At 40.0% G+C, this 23,003-nt stretch overlaps 1 protein-coding gene across 2 annotated transcripts in view; it reads right to left on the reverse strand.

Annotated features, from left to right (window-relative positions):
* Positions 1 to 23,003, reverse strand: part of kif16ba (kinesin family member 16Ba) — a 126,479-nt gene that overhangs the window by 72,007 nt on the left and 31,469 nt on the right. For both annotated transcript variants that reach the window (XM_078556474.1, XM_078556475.1), the window contains exons 10-12: positions 20,458 to 20,633; positions 15,161 to 15,226; positions 12,335 to 12,394 (exon numbers count right to left, since the gene is read on the reverse strand). In XM_078556474.1, coding sequence (XP_078412600.1) covers positions 12,335 to 12,394; positions 15,161 to 15,226; positions 20,458 to 20,633 — 302 coding nt within the window. The remainder of the gene's footprint in view (positions 1 to 12,334; positions 12,395 to 15,160; positions 15,227 to 20,457; positions 20,634 to 23,003) is intronic.

Raw genomic sequence — 23,003 nt, forward strand, 5'->3', positions numbered from 1 at the left:
AGTCTATGCGAGAACCCGGACCTTCAAGATCACGCGGGTTTCCAGAAACATCACCAGAGGAGACTGAAGCTCGCAAGTTATAGCAAAAAAACATGCACCTGTACTAACAACTTCTGTACTTTTTTAAATGACCGACAGCAAGGTTGACTATTCACAGGGTGCAATAAGATTTGCAGGTTGCAAGCCCGGCTCCCTCAATGGAATTTAAAAAATGTATTTATTCGTTCACCGGATTTTATAAAATCTATTCATAGGACGTGGGCATCGCTGGCTAGGCCAGCATTTACTGCCCATCCCTAATTGCGCTTGAGAAGGTGGTGGTGAGTTGTCTTCTTGAACCACCGCAGTCCATGTGGTGTGGGTGCACCCACAGTGCTATTAGGGAGGGAGTTCCAGGATTTTGACCCAGCGACAGTGAAGGTACGGCGATATATTTCCAAGTCAGGATGGTGAGTGGCTTGGAGGGGAACTTCCAGATGGTGATGTTCCCATGTGTTTGCTGCCCTTGTCCTTATAGATGATAGTGGTCCATGGGTTTGGAAGGTGCTGTCTAAAGAAACTTGGTGAGTTCCTGCAGTGCATCTTCTAGATGGTACACACTGCTGCCACTGTGCATCAGCAGTGGAGGGAGTGACTGTTTGCGGATGGGGTGCCAATCAGGCAGGCTGCTTTTTCCCAGACAGTGTCAAGCTTCTTGTGTGTTGTTGGATCTGCATTCATCCAGGCGAGTGGATAGTATTTCAATGTGGCTGAGCAATGTGGTTGACTCTTTAAAAAAATAAATAATGCCCTCTGAATAAGGGCAATTAGGGAGGGGCAATAAATGCTAGCCAGCGATGCCCACATCCCACGAGTGAATAAAAAAAAACTTGTGCCTTGTAGATGGTGGACAGGCTTTTGGGAGTCAGGAGGTGAGTTACTTATCGCAGGATTCCTCAGCCTTTGACATGCTCTTGTAGCCACAGTATTTATATGGCTAGTCCAGTTGAGTTTCTGGTCAATGGTAACCCCAGGATGTTGATAAAAGGAGAAAGAAGAGAACCACAGAGAGATCATAATTTCTTTCTAATGACTATAGCACTTATTGTAATTATGTAATACAACAGAAACATAATTGGGCAAAAACACTCGAAAAGGCTGTAAACTGTTACAACCAGATCACTAGTCAAGATCTGGCCGTCACCTACAACAGTTAACTCCTACACAGGTATTGATTACTTAAAAGAAATATAATTATGAATTACCAATTTGGCTTTATTAAAGCCAGCTAACTGCATTTTGCACTGAATTTCAAGTAACAAGTAGAACATGTTGCAATATTTTTTCTGATTATAGCACTGAAGGATTATAGAATTTTCTCTTTACAGTTATTGATATATTTGCTATGAATAGATAATGTACAGAATGAGGGAATAAGATAATTGATAGGATATGGGAATATCACAAAAATCAAAGGGGTTTAGGTGGTATTTTAACAGTGGTGGGAAAGTTCAAGTGACAGAGTATCTATTATGTTACACAAGGGATACATTTTTCTTCACTGTACAGTTCAGTTTGCAGGCCTTGTGTGTGGGCTCCTCCACCACATTATGCTTCTGTTCACATGACAAACAATTTTACCAGGACAATGACATCTGGGATACGCTAAGCATTAACAATCCAGTAAAGAAAAAGTGTATATTGATCTAGCATCTTTCATATCCTTTGGTAACCAAACCACCGCACAGCCAAAGCATCATTATTGAAGGACAGTAACTTACTTTTGACAGCCTTCCATCTCGTGAGATGATGGTTTGTGCCAACTCTGTGTTAAACATTGCGTGGTGTGGTCAGGAACCCTGCTCTTACATGGCATTTGCTGCAGATGAAGATAGTGGGCTGAGATGGTGCAGGATTTGCTGGCCACTGTTAGGGCAGTCACTTGTTATGTAGGCAAACGCAGAAGCCAATTTTGTACCTGGCAAGGCCCCACGGCACAAAATGAGATGAATGAGTAGGGATCTGTTGCAGGTGTTTCTTGAAGCATAAATAAAGGACACTAGGAGACTGCCCTCCTTTATAATTTTCTTTTACATCCATCTGAATAAGCAGGGTAAAGTCTAGCTGTGCACAGTGCAAGATGCCCCACATCAGCAATATTTGGCCTTCTAAATTTAAATACAACGCACTGTATGGCTTATTATAATAACATGAGCTAGATAGATTTTGATAGACAAGTGGGACAAGGGTTATGGTGGAGCAGGGGTGGGGGGAGAGTGGGAAAGCAGAGTCGAGACCACAACAAGGTCAGCATGCTCTTAGTGAATGGCAGAGCAGGCTCGAAGGAGCGAATGGCCTACTCCTGTTCCTAAGTCCCAAGTTCCTGTGTTCCTATGAAATCTGAACATTTAGGGTTTTCACAAATAAACATTCGAAAGGGATAAAATATTCACCAATTTAATATGCTAACTTTCAGTTTTCATGCACTTACATTTCGATTACTATAGACAGAATTTCATTAAAAAATCTGAGCAATAACAGTTGGAGAAATGTACAATTTACATATAAGGCAGTCAAGTCAGAGTACTGTCCACGGTAGGTTAAAAAATAAATCTTTCTTTATAAGTAACTGCTTTTGCATTAAAAACAAATCTTTAACAGAACATTCAAATTGGTATAGGGCATTAAGATTCTCTTCCTCCAAGACTCAGCAGCACTGCTTCATCTTTGTCACATTTGCTACCTTGCAAGTCAGTTCAACAAAAAAAAATGCAGAACTCCCAATAATAACGGCTATAAATCTGTGATCATCCACCGTTTGCCGAAACCTCCTTCACAGCTGACCCAGCCAAGAATGGGCCAGTAGGCGAGAAGCAGTAATCCCTGAAGAGGTGGTGTTTCAAACAAGTAGAGCAAAGTCACTAGGAAGTTGGTCAAAAGTAGGGGAAAGAAAGCTGGAGGTGAGAAGGGCCCCAAAATGATGTTATAGTCAGTGAATTTGTGCAAATTATTTTATTTTACGTTAATGACGAGCACTCTAATTAGGACAAGGTTGTGTACACCAATTGTTCCAGTAAGTAGTTTAAAGCCAAAACAGACTTTCACAAAGGTTCCGGCCTATAATTGCTAACCAAGAGTTACAACTTTAACACACCTCTAATTGTTTACCACCTAATATAGTCTCTTATATTTGATTGAAGGTAATGGCATTTATTCTCTATTGTTCTTCAAACACTGAACATCTGCAGCATTCAACCAGCAATGAGTACTCTATTCATTCTTTGCACAGGCATTCACATATGATAATGTATCAATGTAAATTCAGAAAATAAAATGAGACAACTGAATACGAGTGAAATAGATAGAATAAAAGCATGTCATAGATGGGTGTACACAGGGCCTCCTTATCTTGGTGAATGTTGAAACAAATGTGAATTCTACTTCGGCATGGCAACATTGGTAACAGATAATCTGCATCAAGCAAAGGTGTAAATTTGTCTTATACTTCTAGGGAAACAATTATCTGTAGCTTGGGAGTTTGATTTTGGATCCAAAACACATTTCGTGCTAGGTTTAAAAAAAAACTGCAGACTCAAACCACTGAGCATTTGTGTTACTTGTATTAAAAAAGCCTGCCTGCTTGAAAGTGCACATATCCTGCTTTGACAGATGTTGCACAATAAGAGTGGGCAAATCTCACAAACTAGTAATGTGCTGATGAACTACTATAATGACTGATGACATTTCCCACGTGGGTTAACGGATTGCTTTCAGATATGGTTAAGCTATCTCACCACTCTTTACAAGTGGGATTATTATTTTTAAACACAACGATACAGCCCCAAAGGCCGAGGAAAGCACATTTTTGTCAGAAGCTTTTTACCTTCACCAATGCTTTAGGCTATATCACCCTCATTCATCACAGGAACCCATTAGAGAATCTGTTAGAAATTAGATTAGGAAAATGGAAGAATTTCTGTAAATAGCTCGTCACGTGAAAGCAGATGCCTATGTGGTCTTAAAACCATCACATCAATAATACTTTGGAGATGTATATCAATTTAAAAAGTGGTTGTAGCATCCAAAAATCCATAGTTAAGTGTATAAAATAAGTTATTGAAGAAATATAAGAAAATTACACGTTGGAAACCTAACATATCTGATATATATTTTGTAAGCATTTAATTTTTGTAATTATAACATATTCCAGTGGTGCTCTTCTAAAATTTTTTTTATATGTAAGTTTTTTTTAACCCTGGGAAAATTTCAGTGTAAATATGTTTTAAGTTCAATCAAATACAAATGTTTTTACAACACCCAAATTAAAAGTTATTTGCTTTGAATCAGTGGATGTTTCTAAACAGATAGCAAATTTTTGGCACACCTCTAAATGCGCAGTGTTCTGCATTGTCAGGCAATCCTCCCTCTAATCCATGCAGCCATGCAACAACCTGAAAATTCTCACGTGGCCCTTGCACAAGTCAGCTCTTTAAATTATCGTGTAAGCTCAGCCGCACAAAAAAGTTTAAAGGGGCCGCACACTGAAACAAATCGCTGAGCAATCCAAAAAATAATTAGAGGGTACGTCGCCAGGTATGTTGTCTCATTACCAGCATGTTTTGTAAAGTACAGTACAACCGTCTCTTGAACTTTAAATGTTGGCTTTCTTTAAGTTAAATGCGTTCTTGCTGAAGGACTGGCTATACATAATACTGAGTATATAGGAACAGAAGGACCTTGGAGTGCATGTCCACAGTCCCTGAAGGTGGCTGGTAAGTAGATAAGGTGGTCAAGAAGGTATGGTTATGAGATATGGTTATGCTAGAAATGTATAAAACACTTCTTGGGCTACAGCTAGAACACTGCATACCGTTCTGATCATAACATTACAGGAAGAATCTGATCAAACTAGAGAAGGTTTGGAGGAGATTTATGAGGACGTTGTCAGGAATGCAGAATTAGTCATGAGGAAAGATTAGATAGGCTAGAGTTGTTTTCTTTGGGACAGTGGAGGCTGAGGGGAGACCTAATGTAGTGTATAAAATTATGAGGGGTCTAGATAGAATGGATTGGCAGACCCTATTCCACTTGGTTGAGGGGGTCCATAACTAGGGGGCATAAATTTAGGGTAAAAAGTAGGAGGTTTATAGGGGACTCAGAGAAATTTTTCACCCAGAGGGTAGTGGGGAACTCACGGCTTGAAAGGGTTGTAGAGGCAGAAACCTCCTTAACATTCACAAAAATACTTCGATATGCACTTGAAGTGCTCTAACCAACAAGCATACAGACCAAGAGCCAGAAAGTGGGATTGGGTTGGCTGGCTCCTTTTCAGCCAGCACGAACATGATGGGCTGAATGACCTCCTTCAAATGCTCTATTTTCCTATGGGTTGAATTTCTATATTGCATAATTGGCCGTGCAAAATTAAATCTTTGCTTCCTTTCATAAACCAGATCTCATTTCAGGTCAGATCTTCTGACGAAGGGTCACCAACCTGAAATGTTAACTTCATTTCTCTCTCCACAAATGCTGCCAGACCTGATAACTATTCCCAACATTTGTTTTTATTTAAGATTACCAGCATCCACAGTATTTTGCTCTGGTCGCATATCAGGTCAAATGTTTCTCCTGGAATTGAATCAAGTTTACTATGTGCATCTGTTTCAGTAATTAACAGCCTTTGAAGTGCTATGGGAGGAGGGGGTGCTCATAACGAGAAACAAATTGAGGTGGTTTTTAACTTATATAATTGCCACCCACACAGAGGTCTACATGATGTGAGGCTTAACCCAGTACAAAATAATTTCAGCGACAAGGAAGTTGCCTCCGCAAGCCATTAGATAAGACTCTCTTCATTAATGAGCATACTGGTGCAATCTGAATAAATTCAGATTTGTTTAGCTATGTTACTACTGCATTAACTTGAAAGGATTTATTTTCCAAACTATGTATAAGAGAAGTGGACAAATTTATGATTCAACAGGAAGGAAGAAGGCTTGGGTTGGGTGACAAAGGAGGACTGGACCATGCACACACCATGTTACTAGCCCAGTAACATAAGCTCGATGCTACAAATGAATGAGCTTTGAAAAGGGCAAGCTAGATCTGTCTACATGAGTGCAGAGAAATCAAAGTTAAAAATCGATGGGTTATATCTGGAAAAGCCATTTGCAAACAATCAATGGAACAATTAGTGGGGCAGGTTTAGAATTAAATTATTATACACACATTCTTCTGAATAGGAAGGGTGGCTACACAAGGAGAACAAGCAGCAACAAGGGCAGTTATAATTATAATCTTTCTTGGGCTTGGAAAAAGAAAAAGGACTTATGTTTATATAGCACCTTTCATGGCCATCAGATGTCCCAAAGTGCTTTACAGCCAATTAACTATGTTTGAAGTGTAGACTCTGTTGTAAGGTAGGAAACACGGCAGTTAATTTACACTCAGCAAACTCATACAAACAGCATTGTGATAATGGCTAGATAATCTGTTTTTTGTGATGTTGGTTGAGGGATAAATATTAGCTAGGACACCGGGGAGAATTTCCTTATTCTTCTTCGAAACAATGCCATGGGATCTTTTACATCAACCCAAGATGGCTGACAGCACCTCGCACTCATTATTTTCAGCTTCCTCTGCTCCATCATCAGTGGTCACTTTTCCAGCCACTAGTCCCTTGCCCTTGGGAATGCTCTCCCTAAATCCCTCTGCTCTGCCCATACTTTGGGAGCCTTCACCATGACCACCATCATTTCAACATCCCTCCAACTGGAGTCCACATTTGACCTGCAGAAATGTAAATACTGTGGAAAAAGGACGTTTTGTCGAAGCTTTTCATCTTGCATTCATCAGGACAATCGCAAGAATACCAATGTCAAGGGAAGCAGCAACTTCGTAATGTATGAGAAGAGAGTGTCGATTGGTTGGCAAGTGGACACTGATTGGTAGAGGCATTGCCATGGAGAATGTACCAGTTAAAGGCGATTGACAGTTACCTGCCAAGCACTGTTTGAAATTTAAACCAGGTAGCTTGACTCTGATTGGTCAAGGCATTGCCCTGAGGAATGAACCAATGAATGGCTACCACTTATTTTGTTTAGTTGAAACAGGCACAATGTATATACATGTGCTTTCTGTCTGCAAAGAACAGGGCCCTGTGTATTAATATATGTAGTTTCCAGTACATGCAAGTGCACCACAGTGCGAGCCTGACTGACAATCCTAAATTAGTCATCAGTGTAATTTTTAGCACTCTGAGGATTATTTAGCAAATATTTTCCAATCGCAGAAGCACATCTAATGTTGGACACTGTGTTTTGAAATTTGCAAACAGAGGCTGGTTGGGTATGGTCTGTTGCGAACAGTAGAAGGGACATAAATAAAAATAGCTGGAAAAACTCAGCAGGTCTGACAGCATCTGTGGAGAGGAATACAGTTAACGTTTCGAGTCCGTATGACTCTTCATCAGAACTGAGGAAATATAGAAATGAGGTGAAATATAAGCTGGTTGAGGGGGGGTGGGACAGGTAGAGCTGGATAGAGGGCCAGTGATAGGTGGAGGCAAAGAAGGGATTGCCAAAGATGTCATAGACAAAAGGACAAAGGGGTGTTGACGGTGGTGATCTGAGAATTCCCTGGCTCTTCCTCAATAGTGCCACGGGATCTTTTATGTTCACCTGCGAGGGCAGATGGAGCTTGGTTTAATATCACATCCAAAACACAAAAAGCTGGCGATTTGCTTTTATCTTAGTAGAAGGGACATGTTGTTTAATGCAATCCGCCAGTCTTTGGGCTGTATGGCCTACATTCCTAGCATCCCACGGGCACTGAAATTCATATACCACATGACTCATTTGGGTGATAGGCAGAATGTCTTTTTGGCTTGATGGCAGCATTCTGTTAGTGACAAATACCACTCGCGTTGCTCCTGCATAGTAGCAGCATCAGGCACTCTCTAAGTAAGCTTCTCCTGGTGATTTCCTGACTATCTTATATTGATGGCCTCTAGTTTTGTTCTTCCCCACAAGTGGAAACACTCTGGGCAGAATTTTACGACAGCGGGATTTTATGTTCCCGCTGTCGTCAATGGGATTTATAACGGCTCGCCGCATTTTACGGTCCCATCCCTGCTGAAACGGTGCCATAAAATTCTGTCCTCTGTGTCTATTCTATCAAAACCTTTTATAATTTTAAAGATGCGCATTAGGTCACCTCCCAGCCTTTTCTAGAAATAGGCAACTCAGATTGTCCATGCTTTCCTGATAGGTATTAAGCTCTCAGTTCTGGTATCATCCTTGTAAGTTTTTTTTTGCACCCTCTCCAGTGCCTCTATATCCATTATGTAATACAATGACCAGAAAAAGGGCACAGTACTCTGTGTGGTCTAACCGAGGTTCTATCCAAGTTTAGCATAATGTCTCCATGTTTCATAGAATCATACTACTGAAATGTAGGAAATGCAACAGCCAATTTGCACACAGCAAATTCCCACAAACAGAATGTGATAACGACCAGATAGTCTACTTTTAGCAGTGTTGGTTGAGGGGCAAACATTGGAAAAAATACCAAGGAGAACTCCCTGGCTCTTCCTCAATAGTGCCACGGGATCTTTTATGTTCACCTGCGAGGGCAGACAGAGCTTGGTTTAATATCGCATCCAAAACACAAAAAGCTGGCAATTCCAGAAATCCATCATTCTCAGTGTGGCCTTTATTTAGAACTATAGAAATTCTGATAAAAGGTCAAAACTTTAACTCTGTTCCTCTCTCCACAGATGCTGCCTGGCCTAAGTGTTTCCAGCATTTTTTGTTTTTATTTCAGATCTCCAGCATCTGCAGTAGATTCCCCACACGTTTTTCCCTGCATGCTAATCAAAAATTCATAAGCAAGCAATCTATTAAATGAATGCTTGAAGGAAAATATTAGGAACAGTTCATGTGCAACTTGAAATTAAACATTATATAGCCAACGCCATCATTTCTATTAATCTGTGAAGCATATCTCATTTGCACTCATTGATTAAACAACTAGTTATTAGCGCTCCAATTTTCTCTATGCAAGTAATTACCATTTCAATTAATTATACAGTACATAAACGGGGATATTGTAAATTGCATTGTAATGTTTTTTCCAAGTGTGTCTGCCTTGGCTCAGTTATAGCCACATGTGAGTGAAATAGTAATGAATTCATGCCTGATTTGAGAGACTTGGCCACATGATCTAGGCTGACAATCTAGTGCAGTACTGAGGGAATACTCTACTCTTGGAGGTGTCATCTTTTGGATGAGACATTAAACTGAGACCCCATTTACTCTCTCGGGTAGACGTAACAGATCCAATGGCATAATTCATATTATTAATCCCTCAATAAATAATAATCTCACTTTTCTCATTGCTATTTGGAGGAGCTTGCTGTGCGCAAAACTGGCTGCCGCAATTCCCTACGTTACATCAGTGACTATACTTCAAAAGTGTTTCACTGGCTACATTCAGAGTGAATTTGAACATACTTCTTTTTGGTGACAAACTTTCATTCATTCGGACAAAGGCACAGGAATAGCGGCTGGACAGGTTGGAATGCAGTGGATGGCAAGGTTTTTGGGATTCAGTTTGGTGCAAAGGGTGTGTGGGGGAGGGGTGGGGTGGTGGTGTCCAACAGTAATGCACTAATAAGAACTGCATTTTGCATAGTAAGACTGTGTTACAGCAAGAACATTGTGATGGGCAGGATGGGTGGATTGTATGGCTGAAGATCAGCACCTGAGAAGGTGATTCACTAGCTAAGACAGTGGGACAGTTGTGAATTCAAACAGATTTGGCATAGTAATATTTGCGCTTTGTAAATAGGGCAGGCAATGTTATTCTTCAAATAACATTAGGGAAATACAGCAATATTCGCTTGTTTTACATTGACTGGCAGTCCAGATAACATCTTGGATACCATCTTTTGTACGCAATGGGTGACTGTCAACCATCTAATGGATACTTGGAGATCAGATTAAGCTTAATATGATGGTTGTAATAAACTTGGGGCTGCTAAGAAAAAAATCAGTATTTACATGATGCAATGTGGCTTATAAAACTGAGCTTTCAACTTTAGGAGCAACAATTTATCACCACATAAGAGTTCCTTTTAAACAGGTACAGTGACCACAACACATTAAATGCTACTTTGAGCCATTCCTTCACTGTTCTGGAACTCCCTCCCTTGTAGCACTGTGGAAGTATCGACACCACATGGACTGCAGCGGTTCAAGGCTGCGGCTCATCACCTCCTGCTCAAAGGCAAACAAAATTGGCCTTGAGGCTGGCCTAGTCAGTGACACCCAGATTCCAAATTCCAAGAATTTAAAAAAAAAACTTTTATTGATCTTCAACAAATTATGGCACAAAATTATTGGTGAAAGCCAGTGGTTGAGTAGTATTGACATTTAATGCTTTGAAACACCTTACATAAATAAACTGAAACACCGAATAAATTTGAAACTTACTTGCATTTTTCAGCCTTTGTATACCCTTCCATATAGGTTACAACAAATACACTTTGAATAAAGCTGCAAGCCAAGCATTGACTAGAAGTGATATTAATTTAACAGGTTTATAAAATGTCTCAAAAAGGCGTGCAACTAAAGCTATAAAAACAAGGTATCTCTTCACTTTTACTTAGGACAAATGCCTCGGATCTATCAACATATTTCATATGACAAGGAAATACTCATCAAACTTAACAGCGGGGTAACTAACTATACTCTTTGACTTTGCACCATTAAATCTGTTGTCATTTAATTTCTCCTGCCTTTCACCCCATCGCGGACATTCCCTTTTGTGCTTCATACCTGACCACACCTTCTCACCGCCACCCCCCCCTACCCCCTCAGCCCACTTCAAATGCTCAAAACCTGTTACATTTCTAACTTTTCCAGTTCTGATGAGAGGTCGGAGACCTGAAACGTTAACTGTTTCTCTCTCCACAGGAACTGCCAGGCCTGCTGAGTATTTCCAGCATTTTCCATTTCTGTACCTAACTTGGTATATTCTTGTACCAAATGAGACTGGTCTAGATTCCCCAAAAGCCATGATTAAAACAAATTTTCTGTCAAGATATTGAAGTTACTCCCTCCAATCTCTGGTCATTCAAACAAAATCAGCTCATCAGTCAAGCAGTCTCAATCTCGATATTATACCGACAATTAATTTCACATTGCAGTTCTTCCAAATCATTGCAAAGGCAGCATTTTAAAAGAAAACTTCATCCTAAAGCATTTTGATGCAATAAACTTAAATATTACTGAAATGTAGGCAGCTTCATATAGGAGGCACCAGTAAACAATTGGTAAAGTAAGATGACCGGGGCAGAAGTTAATGCACCCCGGAAGTGAGTTCCTAGGCGGGTAGGAGGGGTGGGGTGTGGCCGTTTGGTCGGGCAGGAAGGTACACAGTGATGACCCCACCGCCTCCCCAGTTTATGTCCAGGGTGGGAAGGTTTAGGATGGCCATCTCACCATGATGCCAATTGAGGCCCTGAAGTGGACAATTAATATGCACTTAAGGGCCTCATCCCAACGCTGATGGTGTTTAATCAGCAGCAGCTGGGGGACTTGACATGTGAGGTGGCCAACAAACAAACCTACCTACCAGAGGTGGTCTCTCGTTCAAAAGGTACTCAGTGCCTGATTGAGAAACCTGGCATCGGAAAGCTGGGGGCCCACTGAAAGCCATCCTCTGCCCTTTCCTTCGACCCAGCAACACCCTCCCAATGATCCCCATTCCACCATCGTTCACCTTTCTCCAGAGATCCCATGATGAACTCTGTCGAAGGCCCAAGTGAATTACTGGCAGCTGCCACCACTCCCAGTGGCGCTGCTGGTAATGGAATGCTGCTGGCCTCTGATTGGCGGGGCAGCTCTTGGAGGGATAGGGTTTCTGCCCTGCTGGGGTATGTCCTGTAATTAAATGTCCTGCGTGGAGCCAGCTGTTCCGGTGGCAGGGTTCTCACTACCCATTAAGGATTTAATTTCTTCGGGGTCCCCGGGGATCGAGTCAGCGGGTGTGTCGCCTGTTTTGGCATCAGATGTCGGGCCCCCAAGTCTTCCACCCTACGTGTGCTACATATGGGTTTCTTTCATCCATTGTCAGGTGAACTCTTTAAAGTTCATAGCAAAATATCGGAATCATTTAAGTTAAATATTTTCTTAAATATTAGTGATTAATCAGATGTAAATTTTAATTATTCCATTTACTTCAGCAATAATAATGATATCTTTCATCATCAAATGTATGAATATTAATCAAGCAATTACCTGATTAAGTACTTGCCATAGGCAAAACGCAAAATACTTTATGCCAGACCTACCTTAAGGATATTTTGAGTTTCGTTCCATTTATTCGTCCATTCTTTGGTCAGTTCCTCTACCTAACAGGCAACAACCAAAGAAGCATTTCAAATTAATAAATTTTCTCTGCACCAAATCTGCTTCCCACAGATGCAGAACAGTTAGTGAGAAACATGTTTCACCTGGATCTCTTTGTGAAACAGCTATTAGCAGATATTCCATAGCAGTCCAGTTATTTTAGTCCACATTAAGTGGCTAAGCCAGGTAACCTGAAATCAGTGCTAAAAGATTTATTTCTTAAAAAACAAAATCATGGAACAAGCACTAAAGATTCAGGAGAACATCCCCTACCCACAAACAGATGTCGAATCATTGACATGCAAGAATTTGGACAATAAAATCCCAGTTGTCACCGAGTTTAAAAAGCATAATCCTAATGTGGAATGCTGGTCTGGGATTCATTCTGATTCTGTGTGTTTAAAAATTGCGAATTTAATTACAATGCAGATGAAATGGAAATTATCTATCACAGCATATTCTAGTTTTCTGAACACATTGAGATTTTCCGCAATCACAAATGCTGCGATTTGCTGTATTTGCATCTATGTTACCACAAACCCATCATAAAAACTGCACAACTATTAATAGTTCGGAGTCCAGGGTAATTTCCTCCAAGAATGCCAATTATGCATGCTTGTATTCAGGTCAATAAAATTCTCCTTCAGCACTCATATCATTGGGTGAAGAGTAATGACACAAATTTCTATACTGAAACTAGAGTACACAGTACTGATCTGCTCAAAGAGTTTGTTTGGAAATGACTTGCAAGCAGGTGAGGTGAATCTTTGTTCAGTGCACAAAGAAAGTAAGATGTGCACGCATCTAAACATCATCTCTACAGATTAGAATACTGGAAATTTAATTCAATTTTAGCTTATTTCAGCTAGAACTCGACAATTACTTTGGCAAGAAAACTGTATTTAAACTTCTGGATAATTCTGCACCACATTTTTTATGGCCAGTCTGAGCCAACAACCTGAATTTCTTTATTCTCTCATGCCAGCATCCGTTGCCCATCCCTAATTGCCCTTGAACTGAGTGGCTTGCTAGGCCATTTCAGAGGACAGTTAAGAGAGTCAACCACATTGCTGTGGGTCTGGAGTCACACGTAGGCCAGACAAGGTAAGGATGGCTGATTTCCTTCTCTAAAGGACATTAGTGAACCAGATGGGTTTTTACAACAAGCAATGATAGTTGTCATGGTCACCATTACTGAGACTAGCTTTCTATTCCAGATTTAATGACTGAATTTGAATTCCTCCAGCTGCCGTGGTGAGATTTGAAGCCATGTCCCCAGAGCCTCTGGATTAGTATTGCAGTGACGTTACCACTACACCACCATTTACCCCAAATATTTCACCAATCCATCTAATTAAATGAAAAAATAATCTAAAGCCAGAATATATCTGAAAGGAACAGAGGATCTTGCCAATAGGGTTGGATGAAGATGGGCAATAAGATGCTCATGTGGAGCATGGACCAGTTGGACCGATGGCCTGTTTCTGTGCTGAAAATTCTATTTAAGGCAATATAAAATTGTGACCGCTGAGTAACTATATGAATCTACAGGACGTTATGATCACTCTTGTTGTAAAATGTGAACTTTCCTGCTTTTTCCAATGTTGTTCGGTGCATATTGACCAATACTCATTGTTTTTGTAAATTCATTAACCAAGGATAGTTTTTCCAAGGGTAATGCTTTCTGCAATTGGAGTGTGTGCATTTTTGTGCCAATTTTGTCCTCATCAAAGTGAGAAAATACAGCCTAAAACATAGTAGCAAAGATTTATAAGACATCCCTATCTATAGATCAGTGTTTTATAATGGTAAACCACATACAAGATATTTCATTATCAATGTTTGTTCCCAAACCAACTGAGACTCTCAAAGTGCTTTCTGAAAAAATTCATTCCCAGTTTTTTGTGTCCCCCCCAGAGTAATTGACATTTGAAATGCACAAATTATGTTTTTGTGTAAAACCCTTCAAAAAAACAAACTATTTAACTAGAGCACAATTATATTTTTCCACTAAATTGCCTCTTACACCTTTACAAGTATTTACTTGAAGGATTCAGGCTCTCATGAATGACAGGACTTAGCCTGACATTTGTGACAAGAATGGGACTCTGCTTAGGTGAAAACAAATCTTTCAAAGGATGTGCCGTGTACATTTCCCAGGATTTATCAGCAGCACTCATCTAGCCAAACAAGACATTATTTCTTTCACAGCTTCTAACAATATTTTTTCTGGTTCTGTTATCCAAGTGCTTGGGAGACAAATTACACAACAAATTTCAAAATGTAAGATTTATGTTGATTTTGAAGTGTTTGCATGTGAGAGAGAGAAAGAGCGGAAGAGAGAGAGAGAGAAAAAGAGAGAGAGAGAAAGGGAGCCCTATTGTAGCTTTTGTTTTGTATTCTATTGGAAAGGGATACTGGACCACAGTCACAGATGATGTTACTTGTGACTTTCATTAGGTGAAGGCATGACAAATATAAAATCAAGGTGCAATATAAAACGGACAGAATGGGTGACTCTAAAATGGAGACTAAATTATATCCAAAGCTCTGGCCGAATTATCCCACATTCTCTAATCCTGCTTCAAATGTGGATCACACTTGGTCTTGTCTCCTGATTAAACGCCATGGGTGATCAACTAATTTTATACAGTAGGACCAAATGGCCTGTGCCAAATATAAATTCAATATAATTTATGTAATTGGAGAATTAATTCAAAGTGATTTCTCAATATCAAAAGGAGTATGTACAACATAAAATTACTTACTCTAGCTTCATTTTGTTGAAGCTTCTCCTCCATACTTAAAGCTGTCGGAGAATCCAATAATGCAATCTGAAAGGAAAACACATTTGGCTGTGAGTAAACACATGTCTTAGCATGAAATTAGACAACATGGAGAGAAACCTATAGCCTGCAGTGGAGAGTTCTCAGCATCACATGCATGGTCCACATTTGCATACTTACTGCTGCAAATATTCACACACAACCTAGATACTATGCATGCCAAAAGCCATGCTCCATCATATCTCAAACAGTACAAGCTTCAGCATTATAATTTTTATGTTATCAAAAAAGAAAAGGGTTAATGGAGGATGTCTGCTAACTGTGGGATAATTCTCTCTCTGGGTTAAGCAATACAGTGAACCGTCTGAAAACATTTTTGTCGAAGCTTTGCCGTCAAGCCAAAAAGACATTCTGCCTATCACACAAATGAGTAATGTGGTATACGAATTTCAGGGCCAGTGCGGTGCCAGGTATGTAGGTCATACATCCCAAAGACTGGCGGATCATATCTAACAGCATGTCCCAGCCGCTGCTCTCAACGGGCAAGGTACAGGCCGTACGCAACCAGCCCGTGCTTGCAAAACTCAAAACAGTGTCTAACATTAGATGTGATTCCGTGATTGGTCAACATTTGCTAAATAATCCTCGGCATGCTAAGAATTATGCTAATAGCCAATTTAAGATTGTCAGTCGGACTCGCAGTGTGGCACATTAGCGTATGCTGGAAGTTATATACATTAATACACAGGTCATGTTCTATGCAGACAGAAAGAACATGTACACACATTGCGCCTGTTTCAGCTAAATAAGTGACAGCCATTTGCTGGTTCATTCCTCAGGGCAATGCCTTGACCAGAGTTAAGCTGCATGGTTTAAATTTCAAACAATGCTTAGCAGGTAACTGTCAGTCACCATCAACTGGTGCATTCTCCATGGCAATGCCTCTACCAATCAAGAGTCCACTTGCCAGCCAATCAGCACTCTTCTCATACAGTATAAATTGTTGCTCCCTTTACACTTGGTATTCTTGCAAATTGTCCTGATGAGTGCAAGACGAAAAGCTTCAACAAAAGTCTCTTTTTTTTTAAAGTAATACTCAAGTTCTGTACTACCAAATGACTATTTGTCTGGGAACATTCACCTATCTAGAGGGTGCCATCTTGCATGGCTAATTTTTCACAGTGATGTAATTTTTCTGAATTCTTAAGCCAAATGCATTTGAAACTGTCATATCTATAGTCGTTTGATAGTACAGAACTGGAGTATTGTTGAAAAAAGTGACATGTCGAAGCTTTTCATCTTGCACTCCTCAGGACACTTTGCAAGAATACCAATGTAAGGGGAAGACAACAATTTGTACTGTATGTGAAGAGTGCTGATTGGTTGGCAAGTGGACTCTGATTGGTAGAGGCGTTGCCATGGAGAATGCACCAACTGATGGTAACTGACAACTAACTGCCAAACATCGTGTGAAATTTAAACAAGGCAGCTTGACTCTGATGGTCAAGGCATTGATCTGAGGAATGAGTCAGCGAAAGGCTGTCACTTATTTTGTTTAACTGAAACAGGCGCAATGTGTGCACACATTCCGTCAATCTGCAAAGAACAGGGCCCTGTGTATTAACATATGTAGCTTTCAGTACACGCAATTGCATCACACCATGAGCCCGACTGACAATCTTAAATTAGCTGTTAGTGTAATTCCTAGCACCTGAGGATTATTTAGCAAATGTTGTCCAATTGCAGAATCACATCTAATGTTGGATACTTTTGAGTTTTGCAAGCATGGGCTGGTTGGATACGGTCTGTACCTTGCCTGTTGCGAACAGCGGCTGGGGCATGCTGGTTGATACAATCTGCCAGTCTTTGTACGGCCTACATACCTAGCATCACACAGGCACTGAAATTCATATACCATATTACTCATTTGTGTGACAGGCAGAACATCTTTTTGGCTTGACGGCAGCATCCTGTTAGTGGTGAATACCACTCGTGTTTCTACTTCATAGTAGCATCATGAAACAGTAGAAATTGTGGTTTTCCCCTTATATTGATATTCTTGTGAAGTGTCTTGATAAGCACAAGACGAAAAGCTTCGACATGTCTCTTTTGTTCAGCAATATCTCATATCTTTGATAATATTGCAGGTGCCTGGGCAGACACACTGCTTGTTTTTGGAACAAGGTAAACTATCTGATATGCAAAATAGGTATAAAAAGCAATCAGGGATAGATCATAAACGCAAACAAAATCTGATGGTCAAAAACTAATCATCTGCAAATGACATTTAGCCAACTGCTACCAAAACGGTCTGCCCCACCTTGACGAATGCTTCGTCCGGGCAACTTCTAAAAAGGACTCCAAATCTTTCGCACAAGAAATTGCCAATAATTATTTCTCTCTCTTCCTACTTCACTGCTGCCATTCCAGGCACAACTACCCCTTGAATAAGCGCAATGCTGCCATCTGTACCTCTCTCAGCAATCTCCAAAGGTCCCATCAAGGCAACCGTTACTGTCTCATAAGCAACAATTCCATTTACCACATCCTTCCTTTTCAATAAACTTCTCATCCAACATGCTCAGTGGGGGTTAGGGGGGTGTGGCGGGCATGGTGTCTGATGTTCCAATCTCCTTTCCATTCCTACTCACCCACCCACTACTGTTGCCATGGACTTTGCTTGTAGACATCTCCACGTTTTCCTCCAGTATGTTCAACTCCTCTCCATTCACTGACCTCTTATCCAACTTCCATATTAACTGCCCACCCATACACAGTCATCTTGTCATCTCTCAATGACCTTTCCACTCCTATGCTCTCCATCACTAACAAGGCCAGCTCTGACCACTTCTTTGCATCCCTCACCACCATCAATCCCGATTTTGTTCTGGAAAAGGAATCGCCCTAAATCACTTAAAGCTCCACTTTCCAAATCCCAACTGCATAACCGTCTGCCCTCAATTCATCACAGTGCTTCTGCAGCTATTGAGCTGCATAACCATTTCCTTATATATACCTATGATGCCGCCCAAGCGGTCAGTAAAACCTCAACCTTCTCCCATCCCAGTCAATCCACTGGTATGATCTTTATCTTCTATTTCATGAAGGCTATAAGGGCCTCAGATTTGAGTGCATCTGGGACACAACTGGTTTAGCAATCCTTCATCAGGTCTGGCTAACTAATCTGGCTGATTAAGAGCACTATACAAATACAATACAATGGCGGGGTTGTCCCATGAGGAGAGATTAAGGAGACTGGACATATATTCTGTAGAATTTAGAAGGATGAGAGGTGATCTCATTGAAGCATACAAAATTCTTACAGGGCTCAAAATAGATGCAGGAAGGATGTTTCCTTTAGCTGGGGAGGGGTGGTCTACAACCAGGGGACATAGTCTTAGAATAAGAGGTAGACCATTTAGGACTGAGATGAGGAGGAATTTCTTCACTCAGACAGTGGTGAATCTTTGGAATTCTCAAAGCCAGAGGGCTGTGTCGGTTCAGTCACTGAATATGTTCAAGACAGAGATCATCAGATTTCTATATATTAAAGATATCAAGGGATATGGATATTGTGTGGGAAAATGGCCATGATCTTAGTTGAACAGCGAAGCAAGCTCAAGGGGCCAAATGGCCTACTGCTCTATATCCTATGTTCCTATGTACAAGTATTAGCATAGTTGTAAATTACAGAGCAATTCCACCATCATGTTATATAGTTCTCTTAAAAATAGGAAGGCATAGAACAAACAGAATCTTGGTTCAAATAAGAATTCTCAAATATATGATGAGGAATGGTACACTCTTCACACAGCATTAATATTTCTCAGTCAGGAACCAGGAGCAGAGTAAAGCTACCTCTACATGGCCTCAATTTTGTCTTATTTCAGATGTCAGAACTATACCAATTATCTGCATCTGTGAGGACTTTTCACCTGCCCACACCAGTCAGCCTGTGGTCTGCCTGAGTCTCAGAGAATGCCACATTAGTTCAAATGTAATGCAAACTATGCTAAATTATGGCCAGTTAGGAATGCTGCAAATACACATTCAATTTGCAATTAACAAACAAAATAAAACCATGTGATCTGTCAAGATTCAACATGAAACAGTCCCAAAGATGAACAGTATTCTAGCCCAGATTATTACTCAATTAGCCTTTTTATTTAAAAAAAATTTTAAATTAATTCACAGTTAAAACCTGAAGATCAGTGGAATAAGCCCCTCTCCACTTTGAAGGAAATTGCCAGTAGGTCTCAAATGAATCCAGCACCTTTGTTGCTCTTAATATCATGTAATATAGAACAATCAAAAACTTGTGCTGCAAGTCAGATTAGTCAAACACCTCCATGTTTTCAGGATATTAGATTCCTGCCATTCTATAGAAACTCTGCTGGACCTTGCTGTCTAACTGATTACTCGAGACAGAAATTCTCTCTGGAGTTACCACGCCGGTCATCTCTTGTAGCCAAAAATATAACTGCCTTACGCTTTCGATTGGAAGTCCAGTAAGATTAACAAGGTATTTTGGATAGTTCAGAATGCATTAAACTAAAATTATTAGTCCGGGGGTATTATATTATGTGCATTTTAATAAAAACGCTGAACTAAAAAAATGCTTAAAATGAGAAACTTTAGTATTTCTCCACAGGGATATTTCACCCTCTGAACCATACAATCAATACAAGTTTTGTAATTAAAGACCAAGCCCGGGTAGTTCAAATGCAGTGAATTTTAGTGCACTTGAAAATTAGGTGGATTAGGTACAGACTGACACCAGACTTGCTACACTTTACTGGACATCTAGTGCTAGCAGCTGAGGTTATGTTCTAAACACACCACTGCTTTTCAATTTCACCCACAAGCTCAGCTAAAACTGTACAAGAAAACCTTGGCTGCCACCTAGAGCTGAAACAAGAAAATTGAAGTCCCTGTATCCAAGTCAATTATTAATTTTGATCAGGAGTGGATTACATCCAAAAGAAAGTTTCTTAATTAGGTTTATAATTCTTCAAAGCTAACGTCAGCTCCATTAATTTTTTTGTGGAAGGGTCATTAACATGTTCCCATTATCCCTGCAACAATCCACGCAGGAAAATTGCAACTTCTATAAGCCAAGCTCAATGAGTATAAATGATTTAGCCATTAGTTGTACAGCTCAATTAGTCCTCGAGGTTACCATAATGTAATAAGGCAATTAAAATTGGTAACCAGGAACTCTTTACCCCCACAAAAAAAATAAAAATAAATTACCAATCCATCAAAAGATAAAAACTAACCTGATTCCCCTGTGCAAGTAAAGCCTTCAGTCGTGCTATTTCAGCACGTAGCTCACGAATGAGTTTGACATTAGAATCTTCATTAATGGTAGGTTTGTTGATGATGTTTTTGGCTCTGTTTGCATAGCGAAGTGTACTCAATGTTTCCCCATAATTGACATCTGCTGGTGAAATGGCTACCGAAAAGGATAATGAAAAGTAATGAAGTATTGAGTTACCTATCAGATATTCAAAGCATCTTTATATAAGACAATCCTGAAACAAAACAGAATTCTTCATACAACTTACAATGGAATGACATATCATTAGCGTGGGGTGATGTAACAGAAAGGCGGATTTCATGGTCAGTGGCAAAATGATGGAGCTTGCCACTGACCTCGAAGAAGGCTAGTGACCTCTGTGGTATGGAATCGCCCTTTCCCAACTTCGATTTTGGCTTCAGCTCAAGGGGACCTGCAGACACCCAGCAACAGTGATGTCATCAAGCAGGCTAAGCAACCCCTGAAGAAGTCTGTGAAAGGACCCTTTCGAGGAGCAGGGCATCACTGACAGCAACTTCTAGATTCCCTCAATTAACTGCACACACACAGACTTCAGAAGTTGCTATCAGTATCACAAATGCAACAATGACGAAAAGGAGTATTTGAGAATTCTCACGGACATTATATCCCACTGATTTTCCTTTACTTTTTAATCATTTTAGACAATGAAATAATGACTGGGTCATATATATAGGATTAAGGTAAAAGTCGAAATGCTAAACTTTAAAAGGATTTTTAAAATGTGGATTTTTATGAAAATGGAGAAATTTGATATTTCACAAATATAAAATTAGCTTTTCAGGGCTAGATAGGTTGTTTACAATAATTATGAATTTAGTATGCCATTAAAAATCTAGTTACACCTCATTCAACAAGACTCAACATTTTCCAAGATTTTTTACAGTGAGACTAATAGCATAAAAGTGGAAGTTTGCATTAATTCAAGTGATTTCAAAGATTTCTTGTTGCAGGAACTTCCAATTCTATATTTTTACCCAGAACGATGAGTTAGCTGAATGCAGATCCTGCAGTCTGAACATATGAAATATGCACAATTTAAAGAATGCATCAGTGGCTCATAGCTTGGCAAATACGATGCTTCTTTCAGTCTTTAACAATTATTTATTTGGCTTCTGTTTTTTTTAATAAAATTCATAGAATAATAGAAACTTCCAGCACAGAACATCATTCGGCCCATCACGCCTGTGCCTGGTCTTTAAAAAAGCCATTGCACTTAGTTCCATGTCCCAGCTTTTTTGTCCATGACTTATAAACTCATCTTCAAGTCCTTGACCTTTTGAAATTATAAATGGAATCAGTTTCCACCACCTTTTCAGGCAATGACCAGATAAGACCAACTCTTAGTGAAAAAAATTCTCCTTCTCCCCACTTTTGCCAATGGTTTTGAATCGATGACTAGTTATTGAGCCAGTCATGAGAGGGAATTACTTTTCCCTACTATCTTGATTAAAAACCCATCTTGAAAACCCCTGTTGTGTCATCTCTTAACTTTCTCTATTCCTAGGACAGCAGTCTTAGCTTTTTCAACATCTCCTCATAACTGAAGCTCCTCATCCTTGGTAACACCTGGTTAACCACCTCTGCACCCTTTTAAAGTTTTTACATCTATCTGGAAGTGTGGGGCCCAGAACTGTCTACAATACTCTGGTTCCGACCTAACCAGTGATTTATAAAATTCTGACAAGATCTCTTTGCTTCTATTGCTCCATTTATAAACCCAAGTAACCCAAATGTTTTTTTAACTACCTGATCAACTTGCCTTGCTAATTTTAAGGATTTGTGTAAATGGGCTCTGTAGCCTCTGCTCATCTACACTTTAAGATAATGTCATTTATAGTATACTGTCTTTCCATATTAGTCCCCCAAGAGTGCACCACTTCACACTTCTCTGCACTATAATCCATCTGCCATGCTTCTGCCCATTTCACCATCCTGTTTATGTCATCCTGAAGCCTGTAACTATCCTCATCATGATCTACTACTTTGCCAAGTTTCGTATCATCTGCAAACTTTATAATGCTGTTCCCTACACCCGAGTCTAGGTCATTTATAAAAATTGCACAGTCACGAACATAAAACTGACCCTTTGGGAACACCACTGCAAACCACCTCTTAGTCTGAAAAACATTCACCCACCACACTTTGCTTCCTGTCACTGAGCCTATTTTGCATCTATACTGCCTGCTGCTGCTTGGAGTTACACCAGCCAGAAGATCTGCTGTCATGGTATGCCACCCTCATCTGTCTTGCGCCAACCTCACACATCCTTTGTAACTCATCTGCAACCACTCAGTCTATACTGCCACTTTCCACTTAATTCCATGGGCTTCCATCATCTAAATAGACTTCCATCACCTAAATAGACTTCCATCACCTAAATAGGCCTCCTGTGGGCAACTTGTTGAATTTTTTCCAGAAGTCCATATATATATCTACTGTACCACCGTGATCAACCTTCTACATTACCTCAAAAAATCCAATCAA

Source organism: Cetorhinus maximus, chromosome 14, assembly GCF_964194155.1.
Source record: "Cetorhinus maximus chromosome 14, sCetMax3.hap1.1, whole genome shotgun sequence".
Taxonomy (NCBI): domain Eukaryota; kingdom Metazoa; phylum Chordata; class Chondrichthyes; order Lamniformes; family Cetorhinidae; genus Cetorhinus; species Cetorhinus maximus.